The 22261-nt window shown below is 42.1% G+C and overlaps 1 protein-coding gene across 3 annotated transcripts in view; it reads right to left on the bottom strand.

Annotated features, from left to right (window-relative positions):
* Positions 1-22261, bottom strand: part of LOC140486490 (uromodulin-like 1) — a 117342-nt gene that overhangs the window by 32353 nt on the left and 62728 nt on the right. For all 3 annotated transcript variants that reach the window (XM_072585722.1, XM_072585723.1, XM_072585724.1), the window contains exons 21-23: positions 22035-22147; positions 13985-14201; positions 1813-1953 (exon numbers count right to left, since the gene is read on the bottom strand). In XM_072585722.1, the coding sequence (XP_072441823.1) occupies positions 1813-1953; positions 13985-14201; positions 22035-22147 (471 nt within the window). The remainder of the gene's footprint in view (positions 1-1812; positions 1954-13984; positions 14202-22034; positions 22148-22261) is intronic.

Raw genomic sequence — 22261 nt, 5'->3', positions numbered from 1 at the left:
AGTAGTTACCTTTTTCGTCTGTATGTAAGGATATTAGTGATAGTGGGTCATGTATTTTGGTGGCAAGTTGGTCTTTGTGTATCCTGGTGGCTAGTTTTCTGCCTGTCTGGCCAATGTAGTGTTTGTTACAGTCCTTGCGTGGTATTTTATAAATGTCATACACTTTTCTGGTTGTTTGTGTAGGGTTCGTAAGGTTCATCAGCCACTGTTTAAGTATGTTGGTATCATGGTAGCCCACAAACCTACCAACACACTTATACAGTGGCTGATGAACCTAAAAAGCTATCCACAAACAACCAGCAAAACAAATGTCATTTACAAAATACCACACTAGGACTGTAACAAACACTACATCAGACAGGCAGGCAGAAAACTAGCCACCAGAATACATGAATTTCAACTAGTTACCAAATGACATGACCCACTATCATCCAGTATCCTTATATACAGATGAAGAAGGACACCACTTCGACTGGGACAACACATCCAACCTAGGAAAGGCTAAACAGAGACATGCATAGGAAATCCTAAGGGCCTTGCAATCAAACTGAAACTCCATCAATAAATACTTCGATTTGCACCCCATTTACCAACCCCTGAGAAAAAGAACCGGAAATGAGATCACCCACTGAAAGAGACCAAGACACATAAATAGAAAGTGGGACATAACACCAGTACTTCACCAGGTGCTCACTGATGATGTTACTGAGTATGGTGACGAAATGTCTGAAAATGAACCTTCCTGTTCAGGGAGCAAACTTACAACCTGAACTTCAACCTGAGCTACAAATCTTCTCAAAAATCATATGCATTTCATTTTAGAAAGCATCCAGACTACAAGTGCTTGGTTTGGAACATTCATTGGTTATTCAAGCCTGAGAAAGTCTCAGACCTCAGTTACACATGTACTTAAGGGAATGTCTTCACAGCTCTTAGGACAGATACTGACAAGAAGCAATTAAGTCGAATGTAGAGATTGAACAATGAAAAAAAGATTTCTCTGAGTTTTGATTAACTGTAAAATTGAGGGGATTTTGCTTTGCCGTGAGTTTTGAAATCTTTCGGGCAGTGTTGTATTCTGTTAGCTTGTTTTGTTTGATTTATTTTTCTTTTTTTTTGCATAATAAACTTCTGTTTCATTGTTAAAACCAAATCTCCTGTCTGGCGTGCTTAGGCTTCAGTGAAAAACCATCACAGAGACGTACAGCCACAGAAACAGACCCTTCGGTCCAACTGCTCCATGCTGACCAGATATTCTAAATTAACCTAGTCCCATTTGCCAGAATTTGGCCATATCCCTCTAAATCTTTCCAATTCATATACACATCCAGATGCAGTTGAAATATTGTAATTGTACCAGCCTCCACCGCTTCCTCTGGAAGCTCATTCCATACACATATCACCCTCTGCTGGTTTTCTGTCATTCCCATTTCTCCACTTCTTATATTCTTTCCTAGAACATGGGTACCACTGGCCAGACCAGCATACATATCCAATTGCCTCATCATCTGAGTGGCTTGGACCATATCAGAGAGCAGCTGAGAGCCACCCACACCGCTGTGGGTCCATTGCCACGTGAAGCCCAGAGCAGACAAGGACAGCAGACCTCATTCCCCAAAGGCTGCATGTTCAGTAAAACAACAAGAAAAATCAATCAATTCATATTTCACTCAACTTATTATATCGTATCATAGGCTGGGATAATAACATTATAAAGGAGGTTACAAATGACCATTGCAGCAAATGAAATTGAACAGCAATGAACAGTACATATTATTGTAATTATTAGTCCTTATGGAAACCAAGTTTTACCTCTGCAATTTCTGCCAGGTCGAGCTGGGTTTGCATCCACAAAACTGTCAAGGCAGCTACAAGTGTAGGATCCCTCTGTGTTAATGCACTTTGCCTTGAGAGAGCAGTCATTGTCATCAAGTGAGGCACATTCATTGTAATCTGCAAACAAGGGAAAATGTCAGGAAATTGATGGCCTACTATGACTCTCGATTGATGCTTTTGCTGTACTTATATCACAATCATAATCAGATATCCTACAAACCAAAGAGTGGCTCTGCTCAAAGGAAATTGTCATACTCTGGCACAGAGTCCAGACCAGACAAGCCTTTAAGATAATTATGTAATGACATAATATGTCATGTTCTGGCATAAGAAGTGGTTGCCTCACCCACAGTCATGTTTTCCTCACACCAGAGTCAATGTTGTCAGTCAGCTCTCTGCGTGAGTAATGTGCAGAAGGAATAGAACTCAAATTTTGTGCATCACAGATTGTGATATCACTGTCTTATAAATAATTGCTGCTGGACCTGCTGAGCTAATACAGCAATTTCTGTTTTTGTTCCTGATAAATAGTTAACAGTGGAATTCAACTTTAATTGTCTGACGCAAGAAGAACCTTTCTTTGGTATATGTTATGTGGACTAGATGTTATATTCAACCACATACACAGCCATTGTCAGATGCAATTTGTTGAGACATACCTAAGGTACATACCGTGATGGTTAGTGTATCAACAATCATTTACACCAAAGATTTATTTAATTCATCACAATCAGTGAAAAAATCGGTCACTAGAATGTAATCATGTCCTCAGACGTAGAAATTATCAGTGTAATCTTGCACCACAGAAGGAGCCCTATGTAGAAGGACATGTTCTGTTGATTGGTGACGTTAATAGACTTGACATGTTCACATAACTATCTCTTGTTTTGTTTGTCTGCCTATGTATACGGTCGAGCATATCTCAACATAGAGCTTGCAGAATTAAGAATAGTTTCCCACGGAGGATTACTTTCTCAGACGGTCTTAGTTTGTCTCTGAAATATGATACTTTAAGGCCATACATAACAATAATCTTAGAGTCTTGGAGTCATACAACATGGAAACAGACCCTTCAGTCCAACCAGTCCACACTCACCATGTTCACAAACCAAAATAGTTTCAATTTGGCCCATATCCCTCCAAACCTTTTCTCATCATGAACTTATCCAAATATATCTTTTAAATGTTGTAACTATAACTGCATCATTCCACACAGAAACCACTCTCTTTGTAAAAAGTTTCCCCCCTGTCCTTTTGCAATCTTTCTCCTCTCACCTTAAAAATATGCCCCCTAGTATGCCCTAGGTGAAAGACTTTTGATATTTACCTTATCTGTGCCCCTCATGATTTTATAAGCCTCAGTAAGGCTGTGGTCCAGTGAAAAAAAGACCCAGCCTATCCTTATAACTCAAACCCTCCAGTCCCAGCAATATCCTGGTAAATCTTTTCTGAGGCCTCTCCAATTTAATATTATCCTTTCTATAGCAGAGTGACCAAAACTGGACAAATTACTCCAGAAGAGGCCTCACCAATGTCTTGTACAATCTCAACATGACATTCCAACTCCTATACTCAAAGGATTGAGCAATGAAGGCACGCATGCCAAACACCTTCTACACGGGACCACATTTCAAAGAATTAGGTACCTAAACTCCTAGGTCTCTCGACTCTACAACACTACCCAGACCTCTACCATTAATTGTGCACTGCCCTTGTTTGTTTTACCAAAATGCAATATCTTGTATTTATCTAAAGTAAACTCTATCTGCCATTCCTCAGCCTATTGACCCAATTGATCAAGATCTATTTGTAATCTTAGATAACCTTCATCACTGGCCACTATACCACCAATTTTGATGTCATCCACAAACTGAATAACCATGCCTCCTAAATTCTCATCCAAATTATTCATAGAGGTGGTAAACAAGAGTGGATCCAGTACTGATCCCTGTGGAAAGCTGCTAGTCACAGGTATCCAGTCTAAAAAACAACACTCCACCACCACCCCCTGTCTCATACCATTGGCAAGCTCAGCCTGAATCGCATGTGATCTAACTTTACTCATTAATTTCCTATGTGGAACTTTGTCAAAGGCTTTACTAAAATCCATGTAAACAACATCTACCTCTCTTCCCTCATCAATCTTTTTGGTTACTTCCTCAAAAAACTCAATCAAGTTTGTGAGACACCATTTCCCTCACACAAAGTCATACTGACGATCCTTAATCAGACCTTGCCTCACCAAATACACATAAATTCTATCTTTCAGGTTCACCTTCAACAACTTACACACCACGAACGTCAGACTCACAGGTCTACAGTTCCCAAACTTCTCCTTAATCTTCTTGAGCTATTGCAGTTAGTTCCCATCTGATGTAGCATACACTTTGGCTGAGAGCAAAGTCAATGGGAGTGATGTCATGGTCCTGAGCCATTGATGTTTGGCCTGTATCCCTGCAAACCTTTCCTATCCATACAGCTATCCAAATATATTTTAAATGTTGTAATTGTAACCACTTCTACCACTTCCTCTGACAGCTCATTCTATACATGCACCATTTTCTGTGTGAAAACATTGCCCCTCAGGTGCTTTCTAAATCTTTCCCCTCTCACCTTAAACCTATGCCCTCGAACTTTGGACTCCCTTACCCTGGGAAAAAGACCATGGTTTACTTATCCTATACATGCCCCTCATGATTTTTTGAATATCTACAAGGTCAACCCTCAGCCACCGAATTTCCAGGGAAAAATGTCCCAGCCTATCTAGCCTCTCCTTACCACACAAACCCTCCAGTCCCAGCAACACGCTTGCAATTTTTTTCTACTTAAACAACATCCTTCCTATAGCAACAGCCAGCAGAATTGTGCACAGTACTAAACGTTCATCTAACATAAATTCAAATGTATGCCAATCCATCGTTACTTGTTTGCTTTCCATTAGTATTGTGTGGCAAATGCTTTTTAAGCATCTCTATGCAGTGTGGTTTTCTTTATTGCGCTTTGGTTTTTTTTGTGTATTGCTGTCTCTTTCACAATTGTGTGCTTGCTATAGCAGGTGTTAGCCTGTAGGTGGCGGATACCTCCAAAAAAGGAGCATGACATCTCATGTTTCTATTTTGTATCAGTTTGGTAAATGAAAAAGGTGGAATCTGAATTTTCATGTATTTGGAGAGGCAAGGACTGCTTAAGGATAGTCAGCATGACTTTGTGTGAGGGAAATCATGTTTCGATAATATTTTAATGTCAAAAATACTTCTTTTGGTATTTGTAAACTGTATATTCTCCAAGGAGCACTTTGGAGCTCTCCTTTCAGGACTAGTTAAACTCTTTTTTAAATCGATCAGCAGTCTCTCATTTTTCTTTCTTCTTATTCTTTAAGAGAGAGCAGCTGTGAAGTACAGTGACTCCTCTCTCAGCAAATCCAACAACCTTTCTGTGTCAGCAGAGTTCCCTCTTAGATTGAAAATGCTTTTGCTTGGTCAGAGTGATTGTGCATGATGGGAGGAATGTTGGACAGACCAGGCAATTGCTCTCTCAAGTTGCCTTTAAATCTACCTGGACATAGCTAGGATCTTCAATTAACATTTGAAATCAATATTGCAAACCCATACATAGGTTGCGCCAAATGTATGTGCAAGATTCGTTAAAATTAACATAGAGTCACAGAGATGTACAGCACAGAAACAAACCCTTCTGTCCAACCCGTCCATGCCGACCAGGTATCCCAACCCAATCTAGTCCCACCTACCAGCGCCTGGCCCATATTTCTCTAAACCCTTCATATTCATATACCCATCCTGATGCATTTTAAATGTTGCAATTGTACCAGCCTCCACCACATCCTCTGGCAGCCTATTCAACACACGCATCACCCTCTGCATGAAAACGTTGCCCCTTAGGTCTCTTTTATATCTTTCCCCTCTCGCCCTCTACTTCGGGACTCCCCCACCCCAGGGAAAAAAAGTTTGTCTATTTATCCCATCCATGCCCCTCATGATTTTATAAACCATGATAAGGTCAGCCTCAGCCTCCAACGCTCCAGAAAAAACAGCCCTCGCCTGTTCAGCCTCTCCCTATAGCTCAAACCCTCCAATCCTGGCAACAGCCACGTAAATCTTTTCTGAACTCTTTCAAGTTTTACAATATCCTTCCGATAGGAAGGAAACCAAAACTGCACGCAATATTCCAAAACTGGCCTAACCAATGTCCTGTATAGCCACAGTATGACCTGCCAACTCCTGTACTCAATACTCTGACCAAAAAAGGAAAGCATACCACTTTGGTAAGAGTAATAAAAAGATGGATTACTGTGCTAATGGTAGACTACTTGGTAGTGTGGAAGAGCAGAGGGATCTTGGTGTCCATGTACACAGATCTCTGAAAGTTGCCACCCAGGTAAATAGTGCAGTGAAGAAGGCATATGGCGTACTGGCTTTTATTGGTAGAGGAATTGAGTTCCGGAGTCCTGAGGTCATGCTGCAGTTGTATAAGACTCTGGTGCGGCCGCATCTGGAATATTGTGTGCAGTTTTGGTCGCCATACTATAGGAAGGATGTGGAGGCACTGGAACGGGTGCAGAGGAAGTTTACCAGGATGTTGCCTGGTATGGTAGGAAAATCCTATGAGGAAAGGCTGAGGCACTTGGGGTTGTTTTCATTGGAGAAAAGAAGGTTTAGGGGTGATTTGATAGAGGTGTACAAGATGATTAGGGGGTTAGATAGGGTTGACAGTGAGAACCTTTTTCCACGTATGGAGTCAGCTATTACAAGGGGGCATAGCTTTAAATTAAGGGGGGGTAGATATAGGACTGATGTTAGGGGTAGGTTCTTCACTCAGCGAGTCGTAAGTTCATGGAATGCCCTGCCAGTAGCAGTAGTGGACTCTCCCTCTTTATGGGTATTTAAGCGGGCATTGGATAGGTATATGGAGGATAGTGGGTTAGTGTAGGTTAGGTGGGCTTTGATCGGCGCAACATTGAGGGCTGAAGGGCCTGTACTGCGCTGTATTCTTCTATGTATTCTTCAAATGCTTTCTTCACTATCCTATCTACCTGCGACTCCAGTTTCACGGAGTTATGAACCTGCACTCCAAGGTCTCATGATCAGTAACACTCCCTAGGACCTTACCATTAAGTGTATAAGTCCTGCTAAGATTTGCTTTCCCAAAATGCAGCACCTCACGTTTATCTAAACAGAAACTCCATCTGCCACACCTCAACCCATTAGCCCATCTGATCAACGTCCCGTTGTAATCCGAGGTAACCTTCTTCGCTGTCCACTACACCTCCAATTTTGGTGTCATCTGCAAACTTACTAACTGAACCTCCTATGCTCGCATCCAAATCATTTTATGTAAATGACAAAAAGTAATGGACCCAGCACCGATCCTTGTGGCACTCCACTGGTCACAGGCCTCCAGTCTGAAAAACAACCCTCCACAACCACCCTCTGTCTTCTACCTTTGAGCCTGTTCTGTATCCAAATGGCTAGATCTCCCCGTATTCTATGAGATCTAACCTTGCTAACTAGTCTCCCATGGAGAACCATGTCAAACGCCTTACTGAAGTCCATATACATCATATCTGCCACTCTGCCCTCATCTTTGTTACTTCTTCAAAAAAAATCAATCAAATTTGTTCGACATGATTTCCCACACACAAAACCATGTTGATTATCCCTAATCAGTCCTTGCCTTTCCAAATGCAGGTACACCCTATCCCTCAGGATTCCTTCCAACAACTTGCCCACCACCAACGTCAGGCTCACTGGTCTATTGTCCCCTGGCTTGTCCTTACCACTTTTCTTAAATAGTGACACCATGTTAGTCAACCTTCATCTTCTGGCACCTCACCTGTGACTATCATTGATACAAGTACCTCAGCAAGAGGCCCAGCAATCACTTCCCTAGCTTCCCATAGAGTTCAAGGGTACACCTGACCAGGTTCTGGGGAATAATCCACTTTTATGCATTTCAAGACATCCAGCTCTTTCTCCTCTGTGATATGGACATTTTTCAAGATGTCGTGATCTATTTCCCTAAATTCTATATCTTCAATGTCCTTTTCCACAGTAAATACCAATGCAAGAAATGCTTATTTAGTATCTTCCCCCATTTCCTGTGGCTCCACACAAAGGCTGCCTTGCTGATCTTTGAGGGGCCCTGTTCTCTGCCTGATTACCCTTTTGTCCTTAATGTATTTGTAAAAACCCTTTGGATCCTCCTTAACTCTATCTGCCAAAGAAATCTCATGTCCCCTTTCTGCCTGTCTGATTTCCTTCATAAGTATACTCCTACTGCCTTTATACCCTCTCAGGATGCATTTGATCTATCCTGCCTGTACCAAGCATATGCTTCCTTCTTTTTCTTAACCAAAATCTCAACTTCTCTGGTCATCCAGGCTTCCCCATACCTACCAGCCTTTCCTTACACCCAAACAGGAATATACTGTCTCTGGACTCTCATTATCTCAGGTCTGAAGACTTCCCATTTTCCAGCCGTCCCTTTACCTGCGAACATCTGCCCCCAATTAGCTCTTGAAAGTTCTTGCCGAATACCATCAAAATTGGTCTTTCTCCAATTTAAAACTTCAACTTTTAGATCTGGTCTATCCTTTTCCATCTCTGTTTTAAACCTAACAGAATTATCGTCGCTGGCCCCAAAGTGCTCCCCCATTGACTCCTCAGTCACCTGCCCTGCCTTACTTCCCAAGAGTAGGTCAGGTTTTGCACCTTTTCTAGTAGATACATCCACATACCGAATCAGAAAATTTTCTTGTACATGGTTTAAGAAATTCCTCTCCATCTAAACCCTTAACACTATGGCAGTCCCAGTCTATGTTTGGAAATTTAAAATCCCCTATCATAACCGCCCTATTATTCTTACAAATAGCTGAGATCTCCTTACAAATTTGTTTCTCAATTTCCTTCTGACTATTAGGGGGTCTATAATACAATCCCAATAAGGTGATCACCCCATTCTTATTTCTCAGTTTCACCCAAATACCTTCCCTAGATGTATTTCCAGGAATATCCTGCAATAGTACAGCCATAATGCTATCGCTGATCAAAAACGCCACTCCCCCTCCTCTCTTGCCTCCCTTTCTATCCTTCCTGTAGCATTTATATCCTGGAATATTAAGCTGCCAGTACTGCCCATCCCTGAGCCATGTTTCTGTGATTGCTATGATACCCCATGGGATTGGGATATCAAAGCAATTACAGAAACATGGCTCAGAAATGGACAGGACTGGCAGTTTAATATTCCAGGATATAAATGCTACAGGAAGGATAGAAAGGGAGGCAAGAGAGGAGGGGGAGTGGCGTTTTTGATCACTGATAGCATTACAGCTGTGCTGTGGGAGGATATTCATGGAAATACATCTAGGGAAGGTATTTGGGTGGAACTGAAAAATAAGAATGGGGTGATCACCTTATTGGGATTGTATTATAGACCCCCTAATAGTGAGAGGGAAATTGAGAAACAAACTAGTAAGGAGATCTCAGCTATCTGTAAGAATAATAGTGTGGTTATGATAGGGGATTTTAAATTTCCAAACACAGACTGGGACTGCCAAAATGTCAATGGTTTAAATGGAGAGGAATTTGTTAAGAGTGTACAAGAAAATTTTCTGATTCAGTATGTGGATTACCAACTAGAAAAGGTGCAAAACTTGACCTACTCTCGGGAAATAAGGCAGGGCAGGTGACTGAGGTGTCAGTGGGGGAGCATTTTGAGGCCAGTGACCATAATACTATTAGATTTAAAATAGTGATGGAAAAGGATAGACCAGATCTAAAAGTTGAAGTTCTAAATTGGAGAATGGCCAATTTTGACGGTATTAGGGGGCAGATGTTCGCAGGTAAAGGGGCAGTTGGAAAATGGGAAGCCTTCAGAAATGAGATAACAAGAATCCAGAGCAAGTTATTTCCTGTTCGGGTGTAAGGAAAGGCTGGTAGGTATAGGGAATGCTGGATGACTAAAGAAACCGAGGGTTTGGTTAAGAAAAAGAAGGAAACATATGTCAGGTATAGACAGGATAGATCGAGTGAATCCTTAGAAGAGTATAAAGGCAGTAGGAGTATACTTAAGAGGGAAATTGGGAGGGCAAAAAGGGGACATGAGATATTTTTGGCAAATCGAATTAAGGAGAATCCAAAGGGTTTTTTTACAAATATATTAAGGACGAAAGGGTAACTAGGGAGAGAATAGGGCCCCTCTAAGATCAACAAGGCGGCTTTTGTGTGGAGCCACAGAAAATTGGGGAGATACTAAACGGGTATTTTGCATCAATATTTCCTGTGGAAAAGGATATGGAAGATATAAACTGTAGGGAAATAGATGGTGACATCTAGCAAAATGTCCATATTCCAGAGGAGGAAGTGCTGGATGTCTTGAAATGCATAAAGGCGGATAAATTCCCAGGACCTGATCAGGTGTACACTAGAACTCTGTGGGAAGCTAGAGAAGTGATTGCTGGGCCTTTTGCTGAGATATTTCTTTAATCGATAGTCACAGGTGAGATGCCAAAAGACTGGAAGTTGGCTAACGTAGTGCCACTGTTTAAGAAGGGTGGTAAGGACAAGCCAGGGAACTATAGCCCAGTGAGCCTGACCTCGGTGGTGGGCAAGTTGTTGGAGGGAATCCTGAGGGACAGGATGTACCTATATTTAGAAAGGCAAGGAATTATAAGGGATAGTCAACATGGCTTAGTGCAAGGGAAATCATGTCTCATAAACTCAATTGTTTTTTTTAAAAAAAATAACAAAGAAGATTGATGAGGGCAGAGCAGTAGATGTGATCTATATGGACGTCAGTAAGGCGTTCGACAAGGTTCCCCATGGGAGACTGATTAGCAAGGTTAGATGCCATGGAATACAGGGAAAACTAGCTATTTGGATACAGAACTAGCTCAAAGATAGAAGACAGAGGGTGGTGGTGGAGGGTTGTTTTTCAGACTGGAGGCCTGTGACCAGTGGAGTGCCACAAGGATTGGTGCTGGGTCCGCTAATTTTTGTCATGTACATAAATGACTTAGATGCGAGCATAAGAGGTACAGTTAGTAAGTTTGCAGATGACACCAAAATTGACGGTGTAGTGGACAGTGAAGAAGGTTACCTCAGATTACAACAGGATCTTGACCAGATGGACCAATGGGCTCAGAAGTGGCAGATGGAGTTTAATTCAGATAAATGCGAGGTGCTGCATTTTGGGAAAGCAAATCTTAGCAGGACTTATATACCTAATGGTAAGGTCCTAGGGAGTGTGACTTAACAAAGAGACCTTGGAGTGCAGATTCATAGCTCCTTGAAAGTGAAGTTACAGGTAGATAGGATAGTGAAGAAGGTGTTTGGTATGCTTTCTTTTATTGGTCAGAGTATTGAGTACAGAAGTTGCGAGGTCATGTTGCAGCTGTACAGGACATTGGTCAGGCCTCTGTTGGAATATTGCGTGCAATCCTGTCTCCTTCCTATCAGAAAGATGTTGTGAAACTTGAAAGGGTTCAGAAAAGATCTACAAGAATGTTGCCAGGGTTGTAGGATTTGAGCTATAGGGAGAGGCTGAACAGGCTGGAGCTGTTTTCCCTGAAGCATAGGAGGCTGAGAGGTGACCTTATATAGGTTTACAAAATTATGACAGGCATGGATAGGTTAAATAGGCAAAATCTTTTCCCTGGGGTGAGGGTGTCCAGAACTAGAAGGCACCGGTTTAGGGTGAGAAGGGAAAGATATAAAAGAGACCTAAGGGACAACCTTTTCACACAGAGGGTGCTACATGTATGGAATGAGCTGCCAGAGGAAGTGGTGGAAGCTGGTAGCAACATTTAAAAGGCATTTGGATGGGTATATGAATAGGAAGGGTTTGGAGGGTGCTGGCAGATGGGAGTAGATTGGGTTGGGATATCTGGTAGGCATGGACGGGTTGGACCGAAGGGTTTGTTTCCATGCTGTACATCTGTATGACTCTATGACTATGCCCTGAGTTCATCTGCCTTCCCTGTTAGACCTCTTGCATTGAAATAAATGCAGCTTAATTTATCATTCCTACCTTGATCTCTGCTTTGTCCCAGCCTGCCTGACTGTTTGACTTGCTTCTTTTCTCAACTGTAACCGTCTCAGATTGACCTCTTTCCTCACTATCTCCCTGGGTCTCTCCCCCCACCTTACTGGTTTAAATCCTCCTGAGCAGCTCTAGCAAAACTCTCTGCCAGTATGTTAGTCCCCTTCCAATTTAGGTGCAATCCATCTTTCTTGTACAGGTTACTTCTAAGCCAAAAGAGATTCCAATGATCCAAAAAAGTGAATCCTTCTCCCGTAAACCAGCTCCTCAGCCATGCATTCATCTGCTCTATCCTCCTATTCCTGCCCTCGCTAGCTCGTAGCACCGAGGGTAATCCAGATATTATTACTCTCGAGGACCTCCTTTTTAAATTCCTGCCTAATGCTCTATATTCTCCCTTTACAATCTCATCCCTTTCCCTTCATGTGCCGCACATTCCAATGTGTATAATGACTTCCTGCTGGGCCCTCTCACCTTTGAGAACATTCGGCACCCTTTCTGAGACATCCTTGATCCTGGCATCAGGGAGGTAACACACCATTCTGATTTTTCACTGTCTGTGCCTTGGACTAGAGAGTCCCCTAACACAATTGACCTCTTAGAACCTGATGTGCCCTTCATTGCATTAGAGCCAGTCTCAATACTGTAGCATGAACTTGGCTGTTCATGCTACATTCTCCTAAGAATCCATCACCCCCTACGTTTTCCAAACCAGCACACTTGGTTGAAATGGGGATAGCCACAGAAGACTCCTGCACTAACTGCTTACCTCTCTTACCTTTCCTGCAGTTAACCCATCTATTTGACTGTATCTGTGACTTTTTTTCCCTTCCCAAACATCCATTACACCCCCTTGCACTTGTAAATTCCTCATTTCCTCTAACTGTCTCTCCAACTGATCGATTTGGTCTGATAGGATTCGCAACCAACGGCATTTATTGCAGATATAATCCTCAGTAACATGTAAACTCTCCCTAAACTCCCACATCCAACAAACATATTGAAGACATGCTTGCCCCACCATCTATATGGCACAAGTCAGGAATGTGATGATTACTGCCCAGTTGGGTACAGCTCCAATAACACTCAACAGGCTTGACACCATCTAGGATAAAGCACCCCTACTGATTGGCAGCATATCCACAAGCATCCACTCTTTACACCACTAAAGCTCAGTAGAAGCAGTGTGTACCAAAAGTACTAAATAGCACCTTCCAAACTCACAACCAACACCATCTTGAAGGACAATGGCAATAGATACATGGAACACCATCACCCACAAGTTCCCTTCCAAGACACTCACCTTCCTGACTTGGAAATATATCGCTATCCCTTCTCTGTCATTGGGTCAAAATCCTGGAATTCTCCCCTTAAGGGCATTGTGGATCTATCTGTCACATGTGGACTGCAGTGGTTCAAGAAGGCAGCTAACCACCACTTTCTCGAGGGCAAATAGGGACAGGCAATAAATGCTGGGCAGACTATAATACTCATGCCCCATGAATGAATAAAACAAAACAATAGTGGCCAGCACTTTTACTGCAGTCCCTGGGCCAATATTCATTCCTCAGCCGATACCACTGGTCTTTAAGTAGTCATTTATTACAACTGCTGCTCATGGGACTTTGCTATGTATAAATTTGCTACTGTAACTTCCATACAGCGGCTAACCTTTACAACTGGTGAGAAGCCATGCCAAATTGGTGAGGTCACTTGTAATTCAAAGGCCCAGGTTTATAATCTGAGGGAATGGGCTCTATAAGCAGCATGACAACTAGTGGAAATTCAGTTCGATTCATAATTAGCAGCGTTGCAGTTACGGTCTTTAAGCAGGAAGTCAGATCTTACTATGAACATTTCAATGCACACGACCTGAGGCAGGTAATGACAGAAATGATTCGCAGAATGGCAAGAATGAGTGAATTATCTGAATGCTTTCAATAACTCTCCGTGTTGTAGTCCATGCTGAAAGCTACAATTACTGAACATGCAGTTGGCACGTGCGAGTGGTGCAATGGTTTCAGGCAAATACTAAGGCGAGAAGAGCTTTGTTCCACTGTAGTTGTAACTTTCCCCACCATATTCCCATTACCTGATATATGTGTGCTTTCAGGGTCAAAACTAAACACAGAGTTGTCCTTTAACGATGCCACAATATCCATAATGATTTCCGAAACATTAGTTATTTCTTCATCAAAGATCAATTGAAAGTCAACATTCACACTTCCTTCCCATAGGGATTTAATGACAATCTTGACCTTCCCAGAATTTAAAAGGTCTGCAGTGGATTCAGGCAAATGCTTCAACATCTGCAACATAAGAGAAGGGCATTAGTTATTTTTATGATCGCAGCTGATGGGACGACTGAACAATCATATCCTAGAATGAAACCTGGCGTGATAAATGAGATTTTGGTTTTACATCTTATTCATTGTGGTGATCATTCACTGATATACAATCACACAAGGGTTCAGAGGTTTTAACAACAGAATAGAAGATTATTGCAGAAAAGGTGAAAATAAAAAACAAAAATCTGCCTGGATACAGAACACAATTATAAAATCTTAAATCTCAATCTAAATAAAGTTTCAAGCTATTTCCCCAAAACTCTCAATTTACAATATTTCAAATCTACAAAAATTGCACATCCATATCAAATTATAAGTTTGAGTTAACCTATTTTCTCCAGTGAACTGTGAAGTTTTCTTACTTGAATATTCACAAAGCAGAGAGCGTAGTCTTTCTCAGCGTCCAGTAACATTAACCTGCTGATTTCTAGCCAAAGGTTCCTGGACTTGAAGTTGACAAATTAAACATTTCTGCTGAAGTATATTATTCCCTTAACTGCTCTGAAAAGAAACTTCTTTCGAGGAAAGAGACCATACTTGCTTCTTACCCCAGTTATGTCTCTGAAAACCCTCTCTTAAAAATTTTCAATCATTGTATTTCTTAAACTAAAACCAATTGTTTGTTAGCCTACACAAAAAAAAGCTAATAGCCTTAAATGTTCACCCCACCTATCATGAACCATCACCGTACAAATAATTTTCCATGAACACTCCAGTGGCTCCCTTCTCTCTGACACGTAAGAACAGAAGAACTAGGAGTGGGAGTAGGCCCTCTGGCCCCTCGAGCCTCCTCCACCATTCAATAAGATCATGGCTGATCTTTTTGTGGCCTCAACTCCAATTACCCGCCCTCTCACCATAACGCTTAGTTCCTTCATTGTTAAAATAAAATCTATCTTGGCTTTAAAAATGTTTACTGACGTAGCATCAACTGTTTCACTGAGCAGGGAATTCCACAGATTCACAACCCTCTGGGTGAAGAAGTTCCTTCTCTATTCAGTCCTAAATCTGCTCTCCCTAAGTTTAAGGCTATACCCTCTTGTCTAAGTTTCACCTGCCAGTGGAGACACCTCTCTACCTCTATCTTATTTTTCCCTTCATAATGTTAGATGGTTCTCTAAGATCCCCTCTCATTCTTCTAAATTCCAACGAATATAATCCCAGTCTATTCAGTCTCTTCTCATAAGCCAACCCACCCTCCCCCCTCCCCCCCAATTCAGGAATCAACCTAGTGAACCTCCTCTGCACCCCCTCTAGCGCCAGTACATCCTTTCTCAAGTAAGGAAACCAAAACTACACGCAGGACTCCAGGTATGGCCTCACCAGCACCCTGTACAGCAGCACCATAGCCTCCCTGCTTTTAAACTCAACCCCTTTAGCAATGAAGGACAAAATTCCATTTGCCACATGCTGGATTAGATCACAGTCCTGAAAGGCCTGTCTGACTTAGTCTTATTAAATATATCACAAAAGGAGCCAGCAGTTATGTGCTACTATTTCAAGATCCAAAGTCGACCTTTCAATACATTGTGAATATAATTTATTTTTTATGCTCTTCAAGTTGCAGCAGCTGATCCATAGGAAATTGAACATTTGTCAATTTCTTCTTCCCATTGTGAATATTAGGTTGTCCCATCTGAAGAGTGGTACAGAAGCCATTCTATAAAGATCATAATAATTCACCTAAGGACAGATCCTTTGCTCATTTCTTCACCTCCTAATAGTCTTGTAGCTTCCTCTTTAGTTACTCATAGGAGTTCCCATTTATCATACAACATTCTCAATGCTCATTCCAACTTCAATGTGGCTGATTCTGAACTGTCCGCTCAAATGATTTGGAGGTGCCGATGTTGGACTGTGCTGAAGGAGCAGCACTCTGAAAGCTAGTGCTTCCAAATAAACCTGTTGGACTATAACCTGGTGTCTTGTGATTTTTTAACTTTGTGCTCTAAAATGGCCTATTATGGGAGTCACTTGGTTCAAGGGCAAAGAGGATGGGCAACAAATGATGGCCTTGCCAATGTTAGACACATACCATGAATTATCAAGCATCAAATAAAAATCTGTGAGCAATTTGATAGGGAAAGAAATACATTACTTTTCTTCAGGAGTGCTTCAAGGCAGCACAAAACAATGCATGATTTCAAGATAATTTGAATATAGCTCTTGGGATTAAAGTCATCAAAGGATGTTCAGGAGGAAAGTGGGTGTAGGATATTGGTTTGTGTGATCATCTTTAATCATAACGAATGGCGGTGTAGAGTTGAAGGGCTGAATGGCCTACTCCTGCTCCGAACTTCTGTTTTCCGAAGGATCTTCTACCCATAAGCAGCCATTGTCCTTCGAGAATCCAGCTATTCTGTTTTACCAGAATTTCACTGAAACCACCTTTGACTGTAATTCTTGAGTTTGAGCCTGAGACCCAATTTTTGGGATGAGGGCAACTCACAAATGGGCAAAGAGTCACTGAGATCTCAAATGGCCCTGTTGCCCCTACCTCAGTTCCAAACTCAGAAAAGCACATCTCATCAATTCAACTTGATACTACTTTTTATTTCCCTGCCCTACGGAGGCACCTACTGGTGATGTAAGAACTAGACGTATCTGCCCTGCCATCTCAATAGTTTAAGCTGGTTTTGACCTCCATTCTATCCATAACTATCTTTAAAGAGAATGTATTTGCATATGTTGGTGTAAAGCAAAACATTGGTCAAACTTGAATGCTGAATGTAGGATTAAAGGCAGGATTCTTGGGAGTGTTGAGGAACAGTGGGATCTTGGTGTTCAAGTGCATAGATCTCTCAAAGTTGCCACCCGAGTGAATAGGCTTGTTAAGAAAGCATATGGTGTTTTGGCTTTCATTAAAGGAACAGACAAAGGAAGCACATGGTGAGGTCAGTGCAGGAGACAGAGAGAGAAAGAAACTCACACTGCTAACTGACAGAACAGTGTACCTGCACAGTTACTGCCTTTTCTGTTTGAATTCATATATCACTGGACATCAACAAACAGTGAAATTCACAACTGATCATGGAGGAGACTATTTGGGAGAGGCCACAGTACAGAAACAGATGAGTGGATAGTTTAAGTGTGCCCTTACTGTGAGTTTTCAGTAGTGAGTAGAGTGGATTCTTTCTTGATTATATGTTGTATTGAGATATGTCTCTTGATTAAACTTAAAATATAAGCCATAAGAATTAATTTAACCTGGAGCAGTGTTTTGTAGAGGGACAAGACAGTGCTATTTTCTGGGTTTGTAGATTGAACGAAGCAAAAATGGCCTTTAGTAGATTGATATGTTCTTCTTGTCGGATGTGAGACTTTAGGGACAGTTTACAGGTTACTGAGGATTATATCTGCAATAAATGTCGTTGGTTGTGAATCCTATCAAATCGAATGGATTACTTGGAGAGACAGTTAGAGGCAATGAGGAAGTTACAAGAGCAAGGGGATGTGATAGATGTTATAGGAAGGGGGAAAGTGTTCTCAAGGGGGAAAGGGCCCAGCAGGAGGTTATTGTGCACATTGGAACCAACGACATAGGAAGGGAAAAGGTTGAGATTCTAAAGGGAGATTTCAGAGAGTTAAAAAGGAGGTCCTCGAGAGTAGTAAATCTGGATTACTCCTGGTATTATGAGCTAGTGAGGGGAGGAATAGGAGGATAGACCAAATAAATGCGTGGCTGAGGAGCTGGTGTATGGGAGAAGGATTCACATTTTTGGATCATTGAAAGATTTTTCTGGGTAGAAGTGACCAGCACAAGAAGGACGGATTGCACCTAAATTGGAAGGGGACTAATATATTGGCAGGGAGATTTGTGAGAGCTGTTCAGGAGGATTTAAACCAGTAAAGTGAGGGTGTGGGATACAGGGAGATAGTGAGGAAAAAGATCAATCTGAGACTGTTATCGTTGAGAAAAGAAGCAAGTCAAACAGTCAGGGCAGGCGGGGAAAGAACAAAGAACAAGGTAGGATGATAAATTAACTGCATTTATTTCAATGCAAGAGGCCTAACAGGGAAGGCAGATGAACTCAGCGCGTGGTTAGGAACATGGAACTGGGATATCATAGCAATTACAGAAACATGGCTCCAGGATGGACAGGTCTGGCAGCTTAATGTTCCAGGATACAAATGCGACAAGAAGGACATGAAGGGAGCCAAGAGAGGAGGGGGTGTGGTATTTTTGATAAGGGATAGCTTTACAGCTGTGCTGAGGGAGGATATTCCCGGAAATACATCCAGGAAAGTTATTTAGGTGGAACTGAGAAATAAGAAAAGGATGATCACCTTTCTGGGATTGTATTGTAGATCCCCAAATAGTCAGAGGGGAATTGAGAAACAAATTTGCAAGGAAAGCTCAATTATCTGTAAGAATAATAGGGTGGTTATGGAAGGGGATTTTAACTTTCCAAACATAGACTGGGACTGCCATAGTGTTAAGGGTTTAGACAGAGAGGAATGTGTTAAGTGTGTACAAGAACATTTTCTGAGTCAGTATGTGGATGCACCTACTAGAGAAGGTGCAAAACTTGACCTACTCTTGGGAAATAAGGCAGGACAGGTGACTGAGGTGTCAGTGGGGGAGCACATTGGGGCTAACAACCATAATTCTATTAGATTTAACATAGTGATGGAAAAAGACAGACCAGATCTTAAAGTTGAAGTTCTAAATTGGAGAATGGCCAATTTTGATGGTATTAGGCAAGAACTTGTGGGCGGCACGGTGGCACAGTGCCTCACAGCGCCAGAGACCCGGGTTCAATTCCCGCCTCAGGCGACTGACTGTGTGGAGTTTGCACGTTCTCCCCGTGTCTGCGTGGGTTTCCTCCGGGTGCTCCGGTTTCCTCCCACACTCCAAAGATGTGCAGGTCAGGTGAATTGGTCATGTTAAATTGCCCGTAGTGTTATGTAAGGGGTAGATGTAGGGGTATGGGTGGGTTGCGCTTCGGCGGGGCGGTGTGGACTTGTTGGGCCGAAGGGCCTGTTTCCACACTGTAAGTAATCTAATCTAATCTAATCTAATCTAATCTAAACTTTCAAAAGCTGATTGGGGACAGATGTTTGCAGGTAAGCGGACGGCTGGAAAATGGGAATGAGTCCAGAGAAAGTATCTTCCTGTTGGGGTGAAAGGAAAGGCTGGTAGGAAAAGACAATGCTGAACGACTAAAGAATTTGAGGGTTTGGTTAAGAAAAAGAAGGAAGCATATATCAGTTATAGACTAGAGAGATCAAGTGAATCCTTAGAAGAGTATAAAGGCAGTAGGAATATACTAAAGAGGGAAATCAGGAGGGCAAAAAAAAGGGCACATGAGATAGCTTTGGCAAATAGAGTTAAGGACAATCCAAAGAGATTTTACAAATACATTAAGGAAAAAAGGGTAACGAGGGAGAGAATAGGGCCCCTCAAAGATCAGCAAGTCAGCCTTTGTGTGGAGCCGTAGGAGATGGGAAAGATACTAAACGAGTATTTTGTATCAGTATTTATTGTGGAATGTTGGGAAATAGATGGTGACTACTTGAAAAATGTCTACATTACAGAGGAGGAAGTGCTAGATGTCTTGAAATGCGTAAAAGTGGATAAATCACCAGGACCTGGTCAGGTGTACCCTAGAATTCTGTGGGAAGATAGGGAAGTGATTGCTGGGCCTCTTACTGGTGGTATTTGTATAATCGATAGTCACAGGTGAGGTGCCAGAAGACTGGAGCTTGGCTAATGTGGTGCCACTGTTTAAGAAAAATGGTAAGGACAAGCCAGGGAATTTGGACCGGTGAGCCTGATGTCAGTGGCAAGCAAGTTGTTGGAGGGAATCCTGAGGGACAGGATGTACATGTATTTGGAAAGGCAAGGACTGATTAGGGATAGTCAACATGGCTTTGTGTGTAGGAAATCATGTCTCACAAACTTGATTGAGTTTTTTGAAGAAGTAACAAAGAGGATTGATGAGGGCAGAGTGCTGGACGTGATCTATATGGACTGCAGTAAGGTATTCAACAAGGTTCTCCATGGGAGACTGGTTAGCATGGTGAGATCTTATGGAATACAAGGAGATCTAGCCATTTGGCTCAAAGGTAGAAGACAGAGGGTGGTGGTGGAGGGTTGTTTTTCAGACTGGAAGCCTATGACCAGTGGAGAGCCACAAGGATCAGTGCTGGGTCCTCTACTTTTCATCATTTATATAAATGATTTGGATGTGAACATAAGAAGTATAGTTCATAAGTTTACAGATGACACCAAAATTGGAGGTGTAGTGACAGTGAAGAAGGTTACCTCAGATTTCAACAGGATCTTGATCAGATGAGCCAATGGGCTGAGAGGTGGCAGATGGATTTGCAATTTAGATAAATGTGAGGTGCTGCATTTTGGGAAAGCAAATCTTAGCAGGACTTATACACTTAATGGTAAGGTCCTAGGGAGTGTTGCTGAACAAAGAGACCTTGGAGTGCAGGTTCATAGCTCCTTGATAGTGGAGTTGCAGGTAGATAGGACAGTGAAGAAAGCATTTGGTATGCTTTCCTTTATTGGTCAGAGTATTGAGTGCAGGAGTTGGAAGGTCATGTTGCGGTTATACAGGACATTGTTTAGGCCACTGTTGGAATATTGCATGCAATTCTGGTCTCTTTCCTATTGGAAAGATGTTGTGAAACTTGAAAGGGTTCAGAAAGGATTTACAAGAATGTACCCAGGGTTGGAAGGTTTGAGCTATGAGGAAAAGTTGAATAGACTAGGGCTGTTTCCCCGGAGCATCGGAGGCTGAGGGGTGACCTTATAGAGGTTTATAAAATCATGATGGGCATGGATAGGATAAATAGACAAAGTATTTTCCCTGGGGTGGGGGAGTCCAGACTAGAGGGCAGAGGTTTAGGGTGAGAAGGGAAAGACATAAAAGAGACTTAAGGGGCATACTTTTCACACAGAGGGTAGTACATGTATGGAATGAGCTTCCAAAGGAAGTGGTGGATGCTAGTACAATTGCAACATTTAAAAGGCATCTGGATTGATTTATGAGGGAGGGATATGGGCCAGGTGCTGGCAGGTGGGACTAGGTTGGGTTGGGATATCTGGTCAGCATGGATAAGTTGGACAGAAAGGTCTGTTTCTGTGCTGTACATCTCTATGACTCTATAACAGGGGGATCGAGCTTCAGAACCATGAGGTTTTGCTGTAACTCTACAGAATCCTGGTGAGACCACACTTGGAATATTGTGTCCAGTTCTGGTCGCCCTATTATAGGAAAGATGCAGAGGCTTTGGAAAGGGTTAAAGAAGGTTTTCCAGGATGCTGCCTGCACTGGAGGGCTTGTCTTACAAGGAGAGGTTGACTAAGTTCGGACTTTTCTCTCTGGAGAGGAGGAGGAAGAGAGGTGACCTGATCGAGGTGTGAATAGAGTCAGTAGCCAGAGACTTTTCTCCAGGGCAGGACTGACTGGAATGAGGGGCCATAGTTTTGAAGATATTAGGAGAAAGATATAAAGGACATATCAGAGGTAGGTTCTTTATGCAGACAGTTGTGAATGCATGGAATGCATTGCCAGCTGTGGTGGTGGAAGCAGAGTCATTAGTGACTGCTGGACATGCACATGGACAGCAGTGAATTGAGGGGTGCGCAGGTTAGGTGATTTTATTTTAGATTTGGACTAATCCTCGGCACAACATTGTAGGCCGAAGGGTCTGTTCTATGCTGTACTTTTCTATGTTCTATGTTCTATGTTCATTTGGAACTCCCAATCTTATCCACTTCATCTTTTAAGGCAGTCACCTGTTGGACAGTAAAAACAAAATCAGATGTAAACATACCTGTGTAATAAACTTTGCTGTAAAGTTCTTGAATTTGTCACTACTGCTGTTCTTCAACGCTTCGTTGAACCTTAAGTTGGTTATACTTGTTCTCCCTCCCATGATGCGTGCACCTGAGGAAGGTGGGAAAAGTTAGTTAACACTCTTTTGAAAGCTTTCATGGTTGCTATGTCAATTGAGGATTTGCAGATTTGGTCATGTTCCATTCAGTAAATGATGGTTTGACT

The sequence above is a fragment of the Chiloscyllium punctatum genome, chromosome 15 (assembly GCF_047496795.1).
Source record: "Chiloscyllium punctatum isolate Juve2018m chromosome 15, sChiPun1.3, whole genome shotgun sequence".
Taxonomy (NCBI): Eukaryota; Metazoa; Chordata; class Chondrichthyes; order Orectolobiformes; family Hemiscylliidae; genus Chiloscyllium; species Chiloscyllium punctatum.
This window is presented reverse-complemented; position numbering and strand designations above follow the sequence as displayed.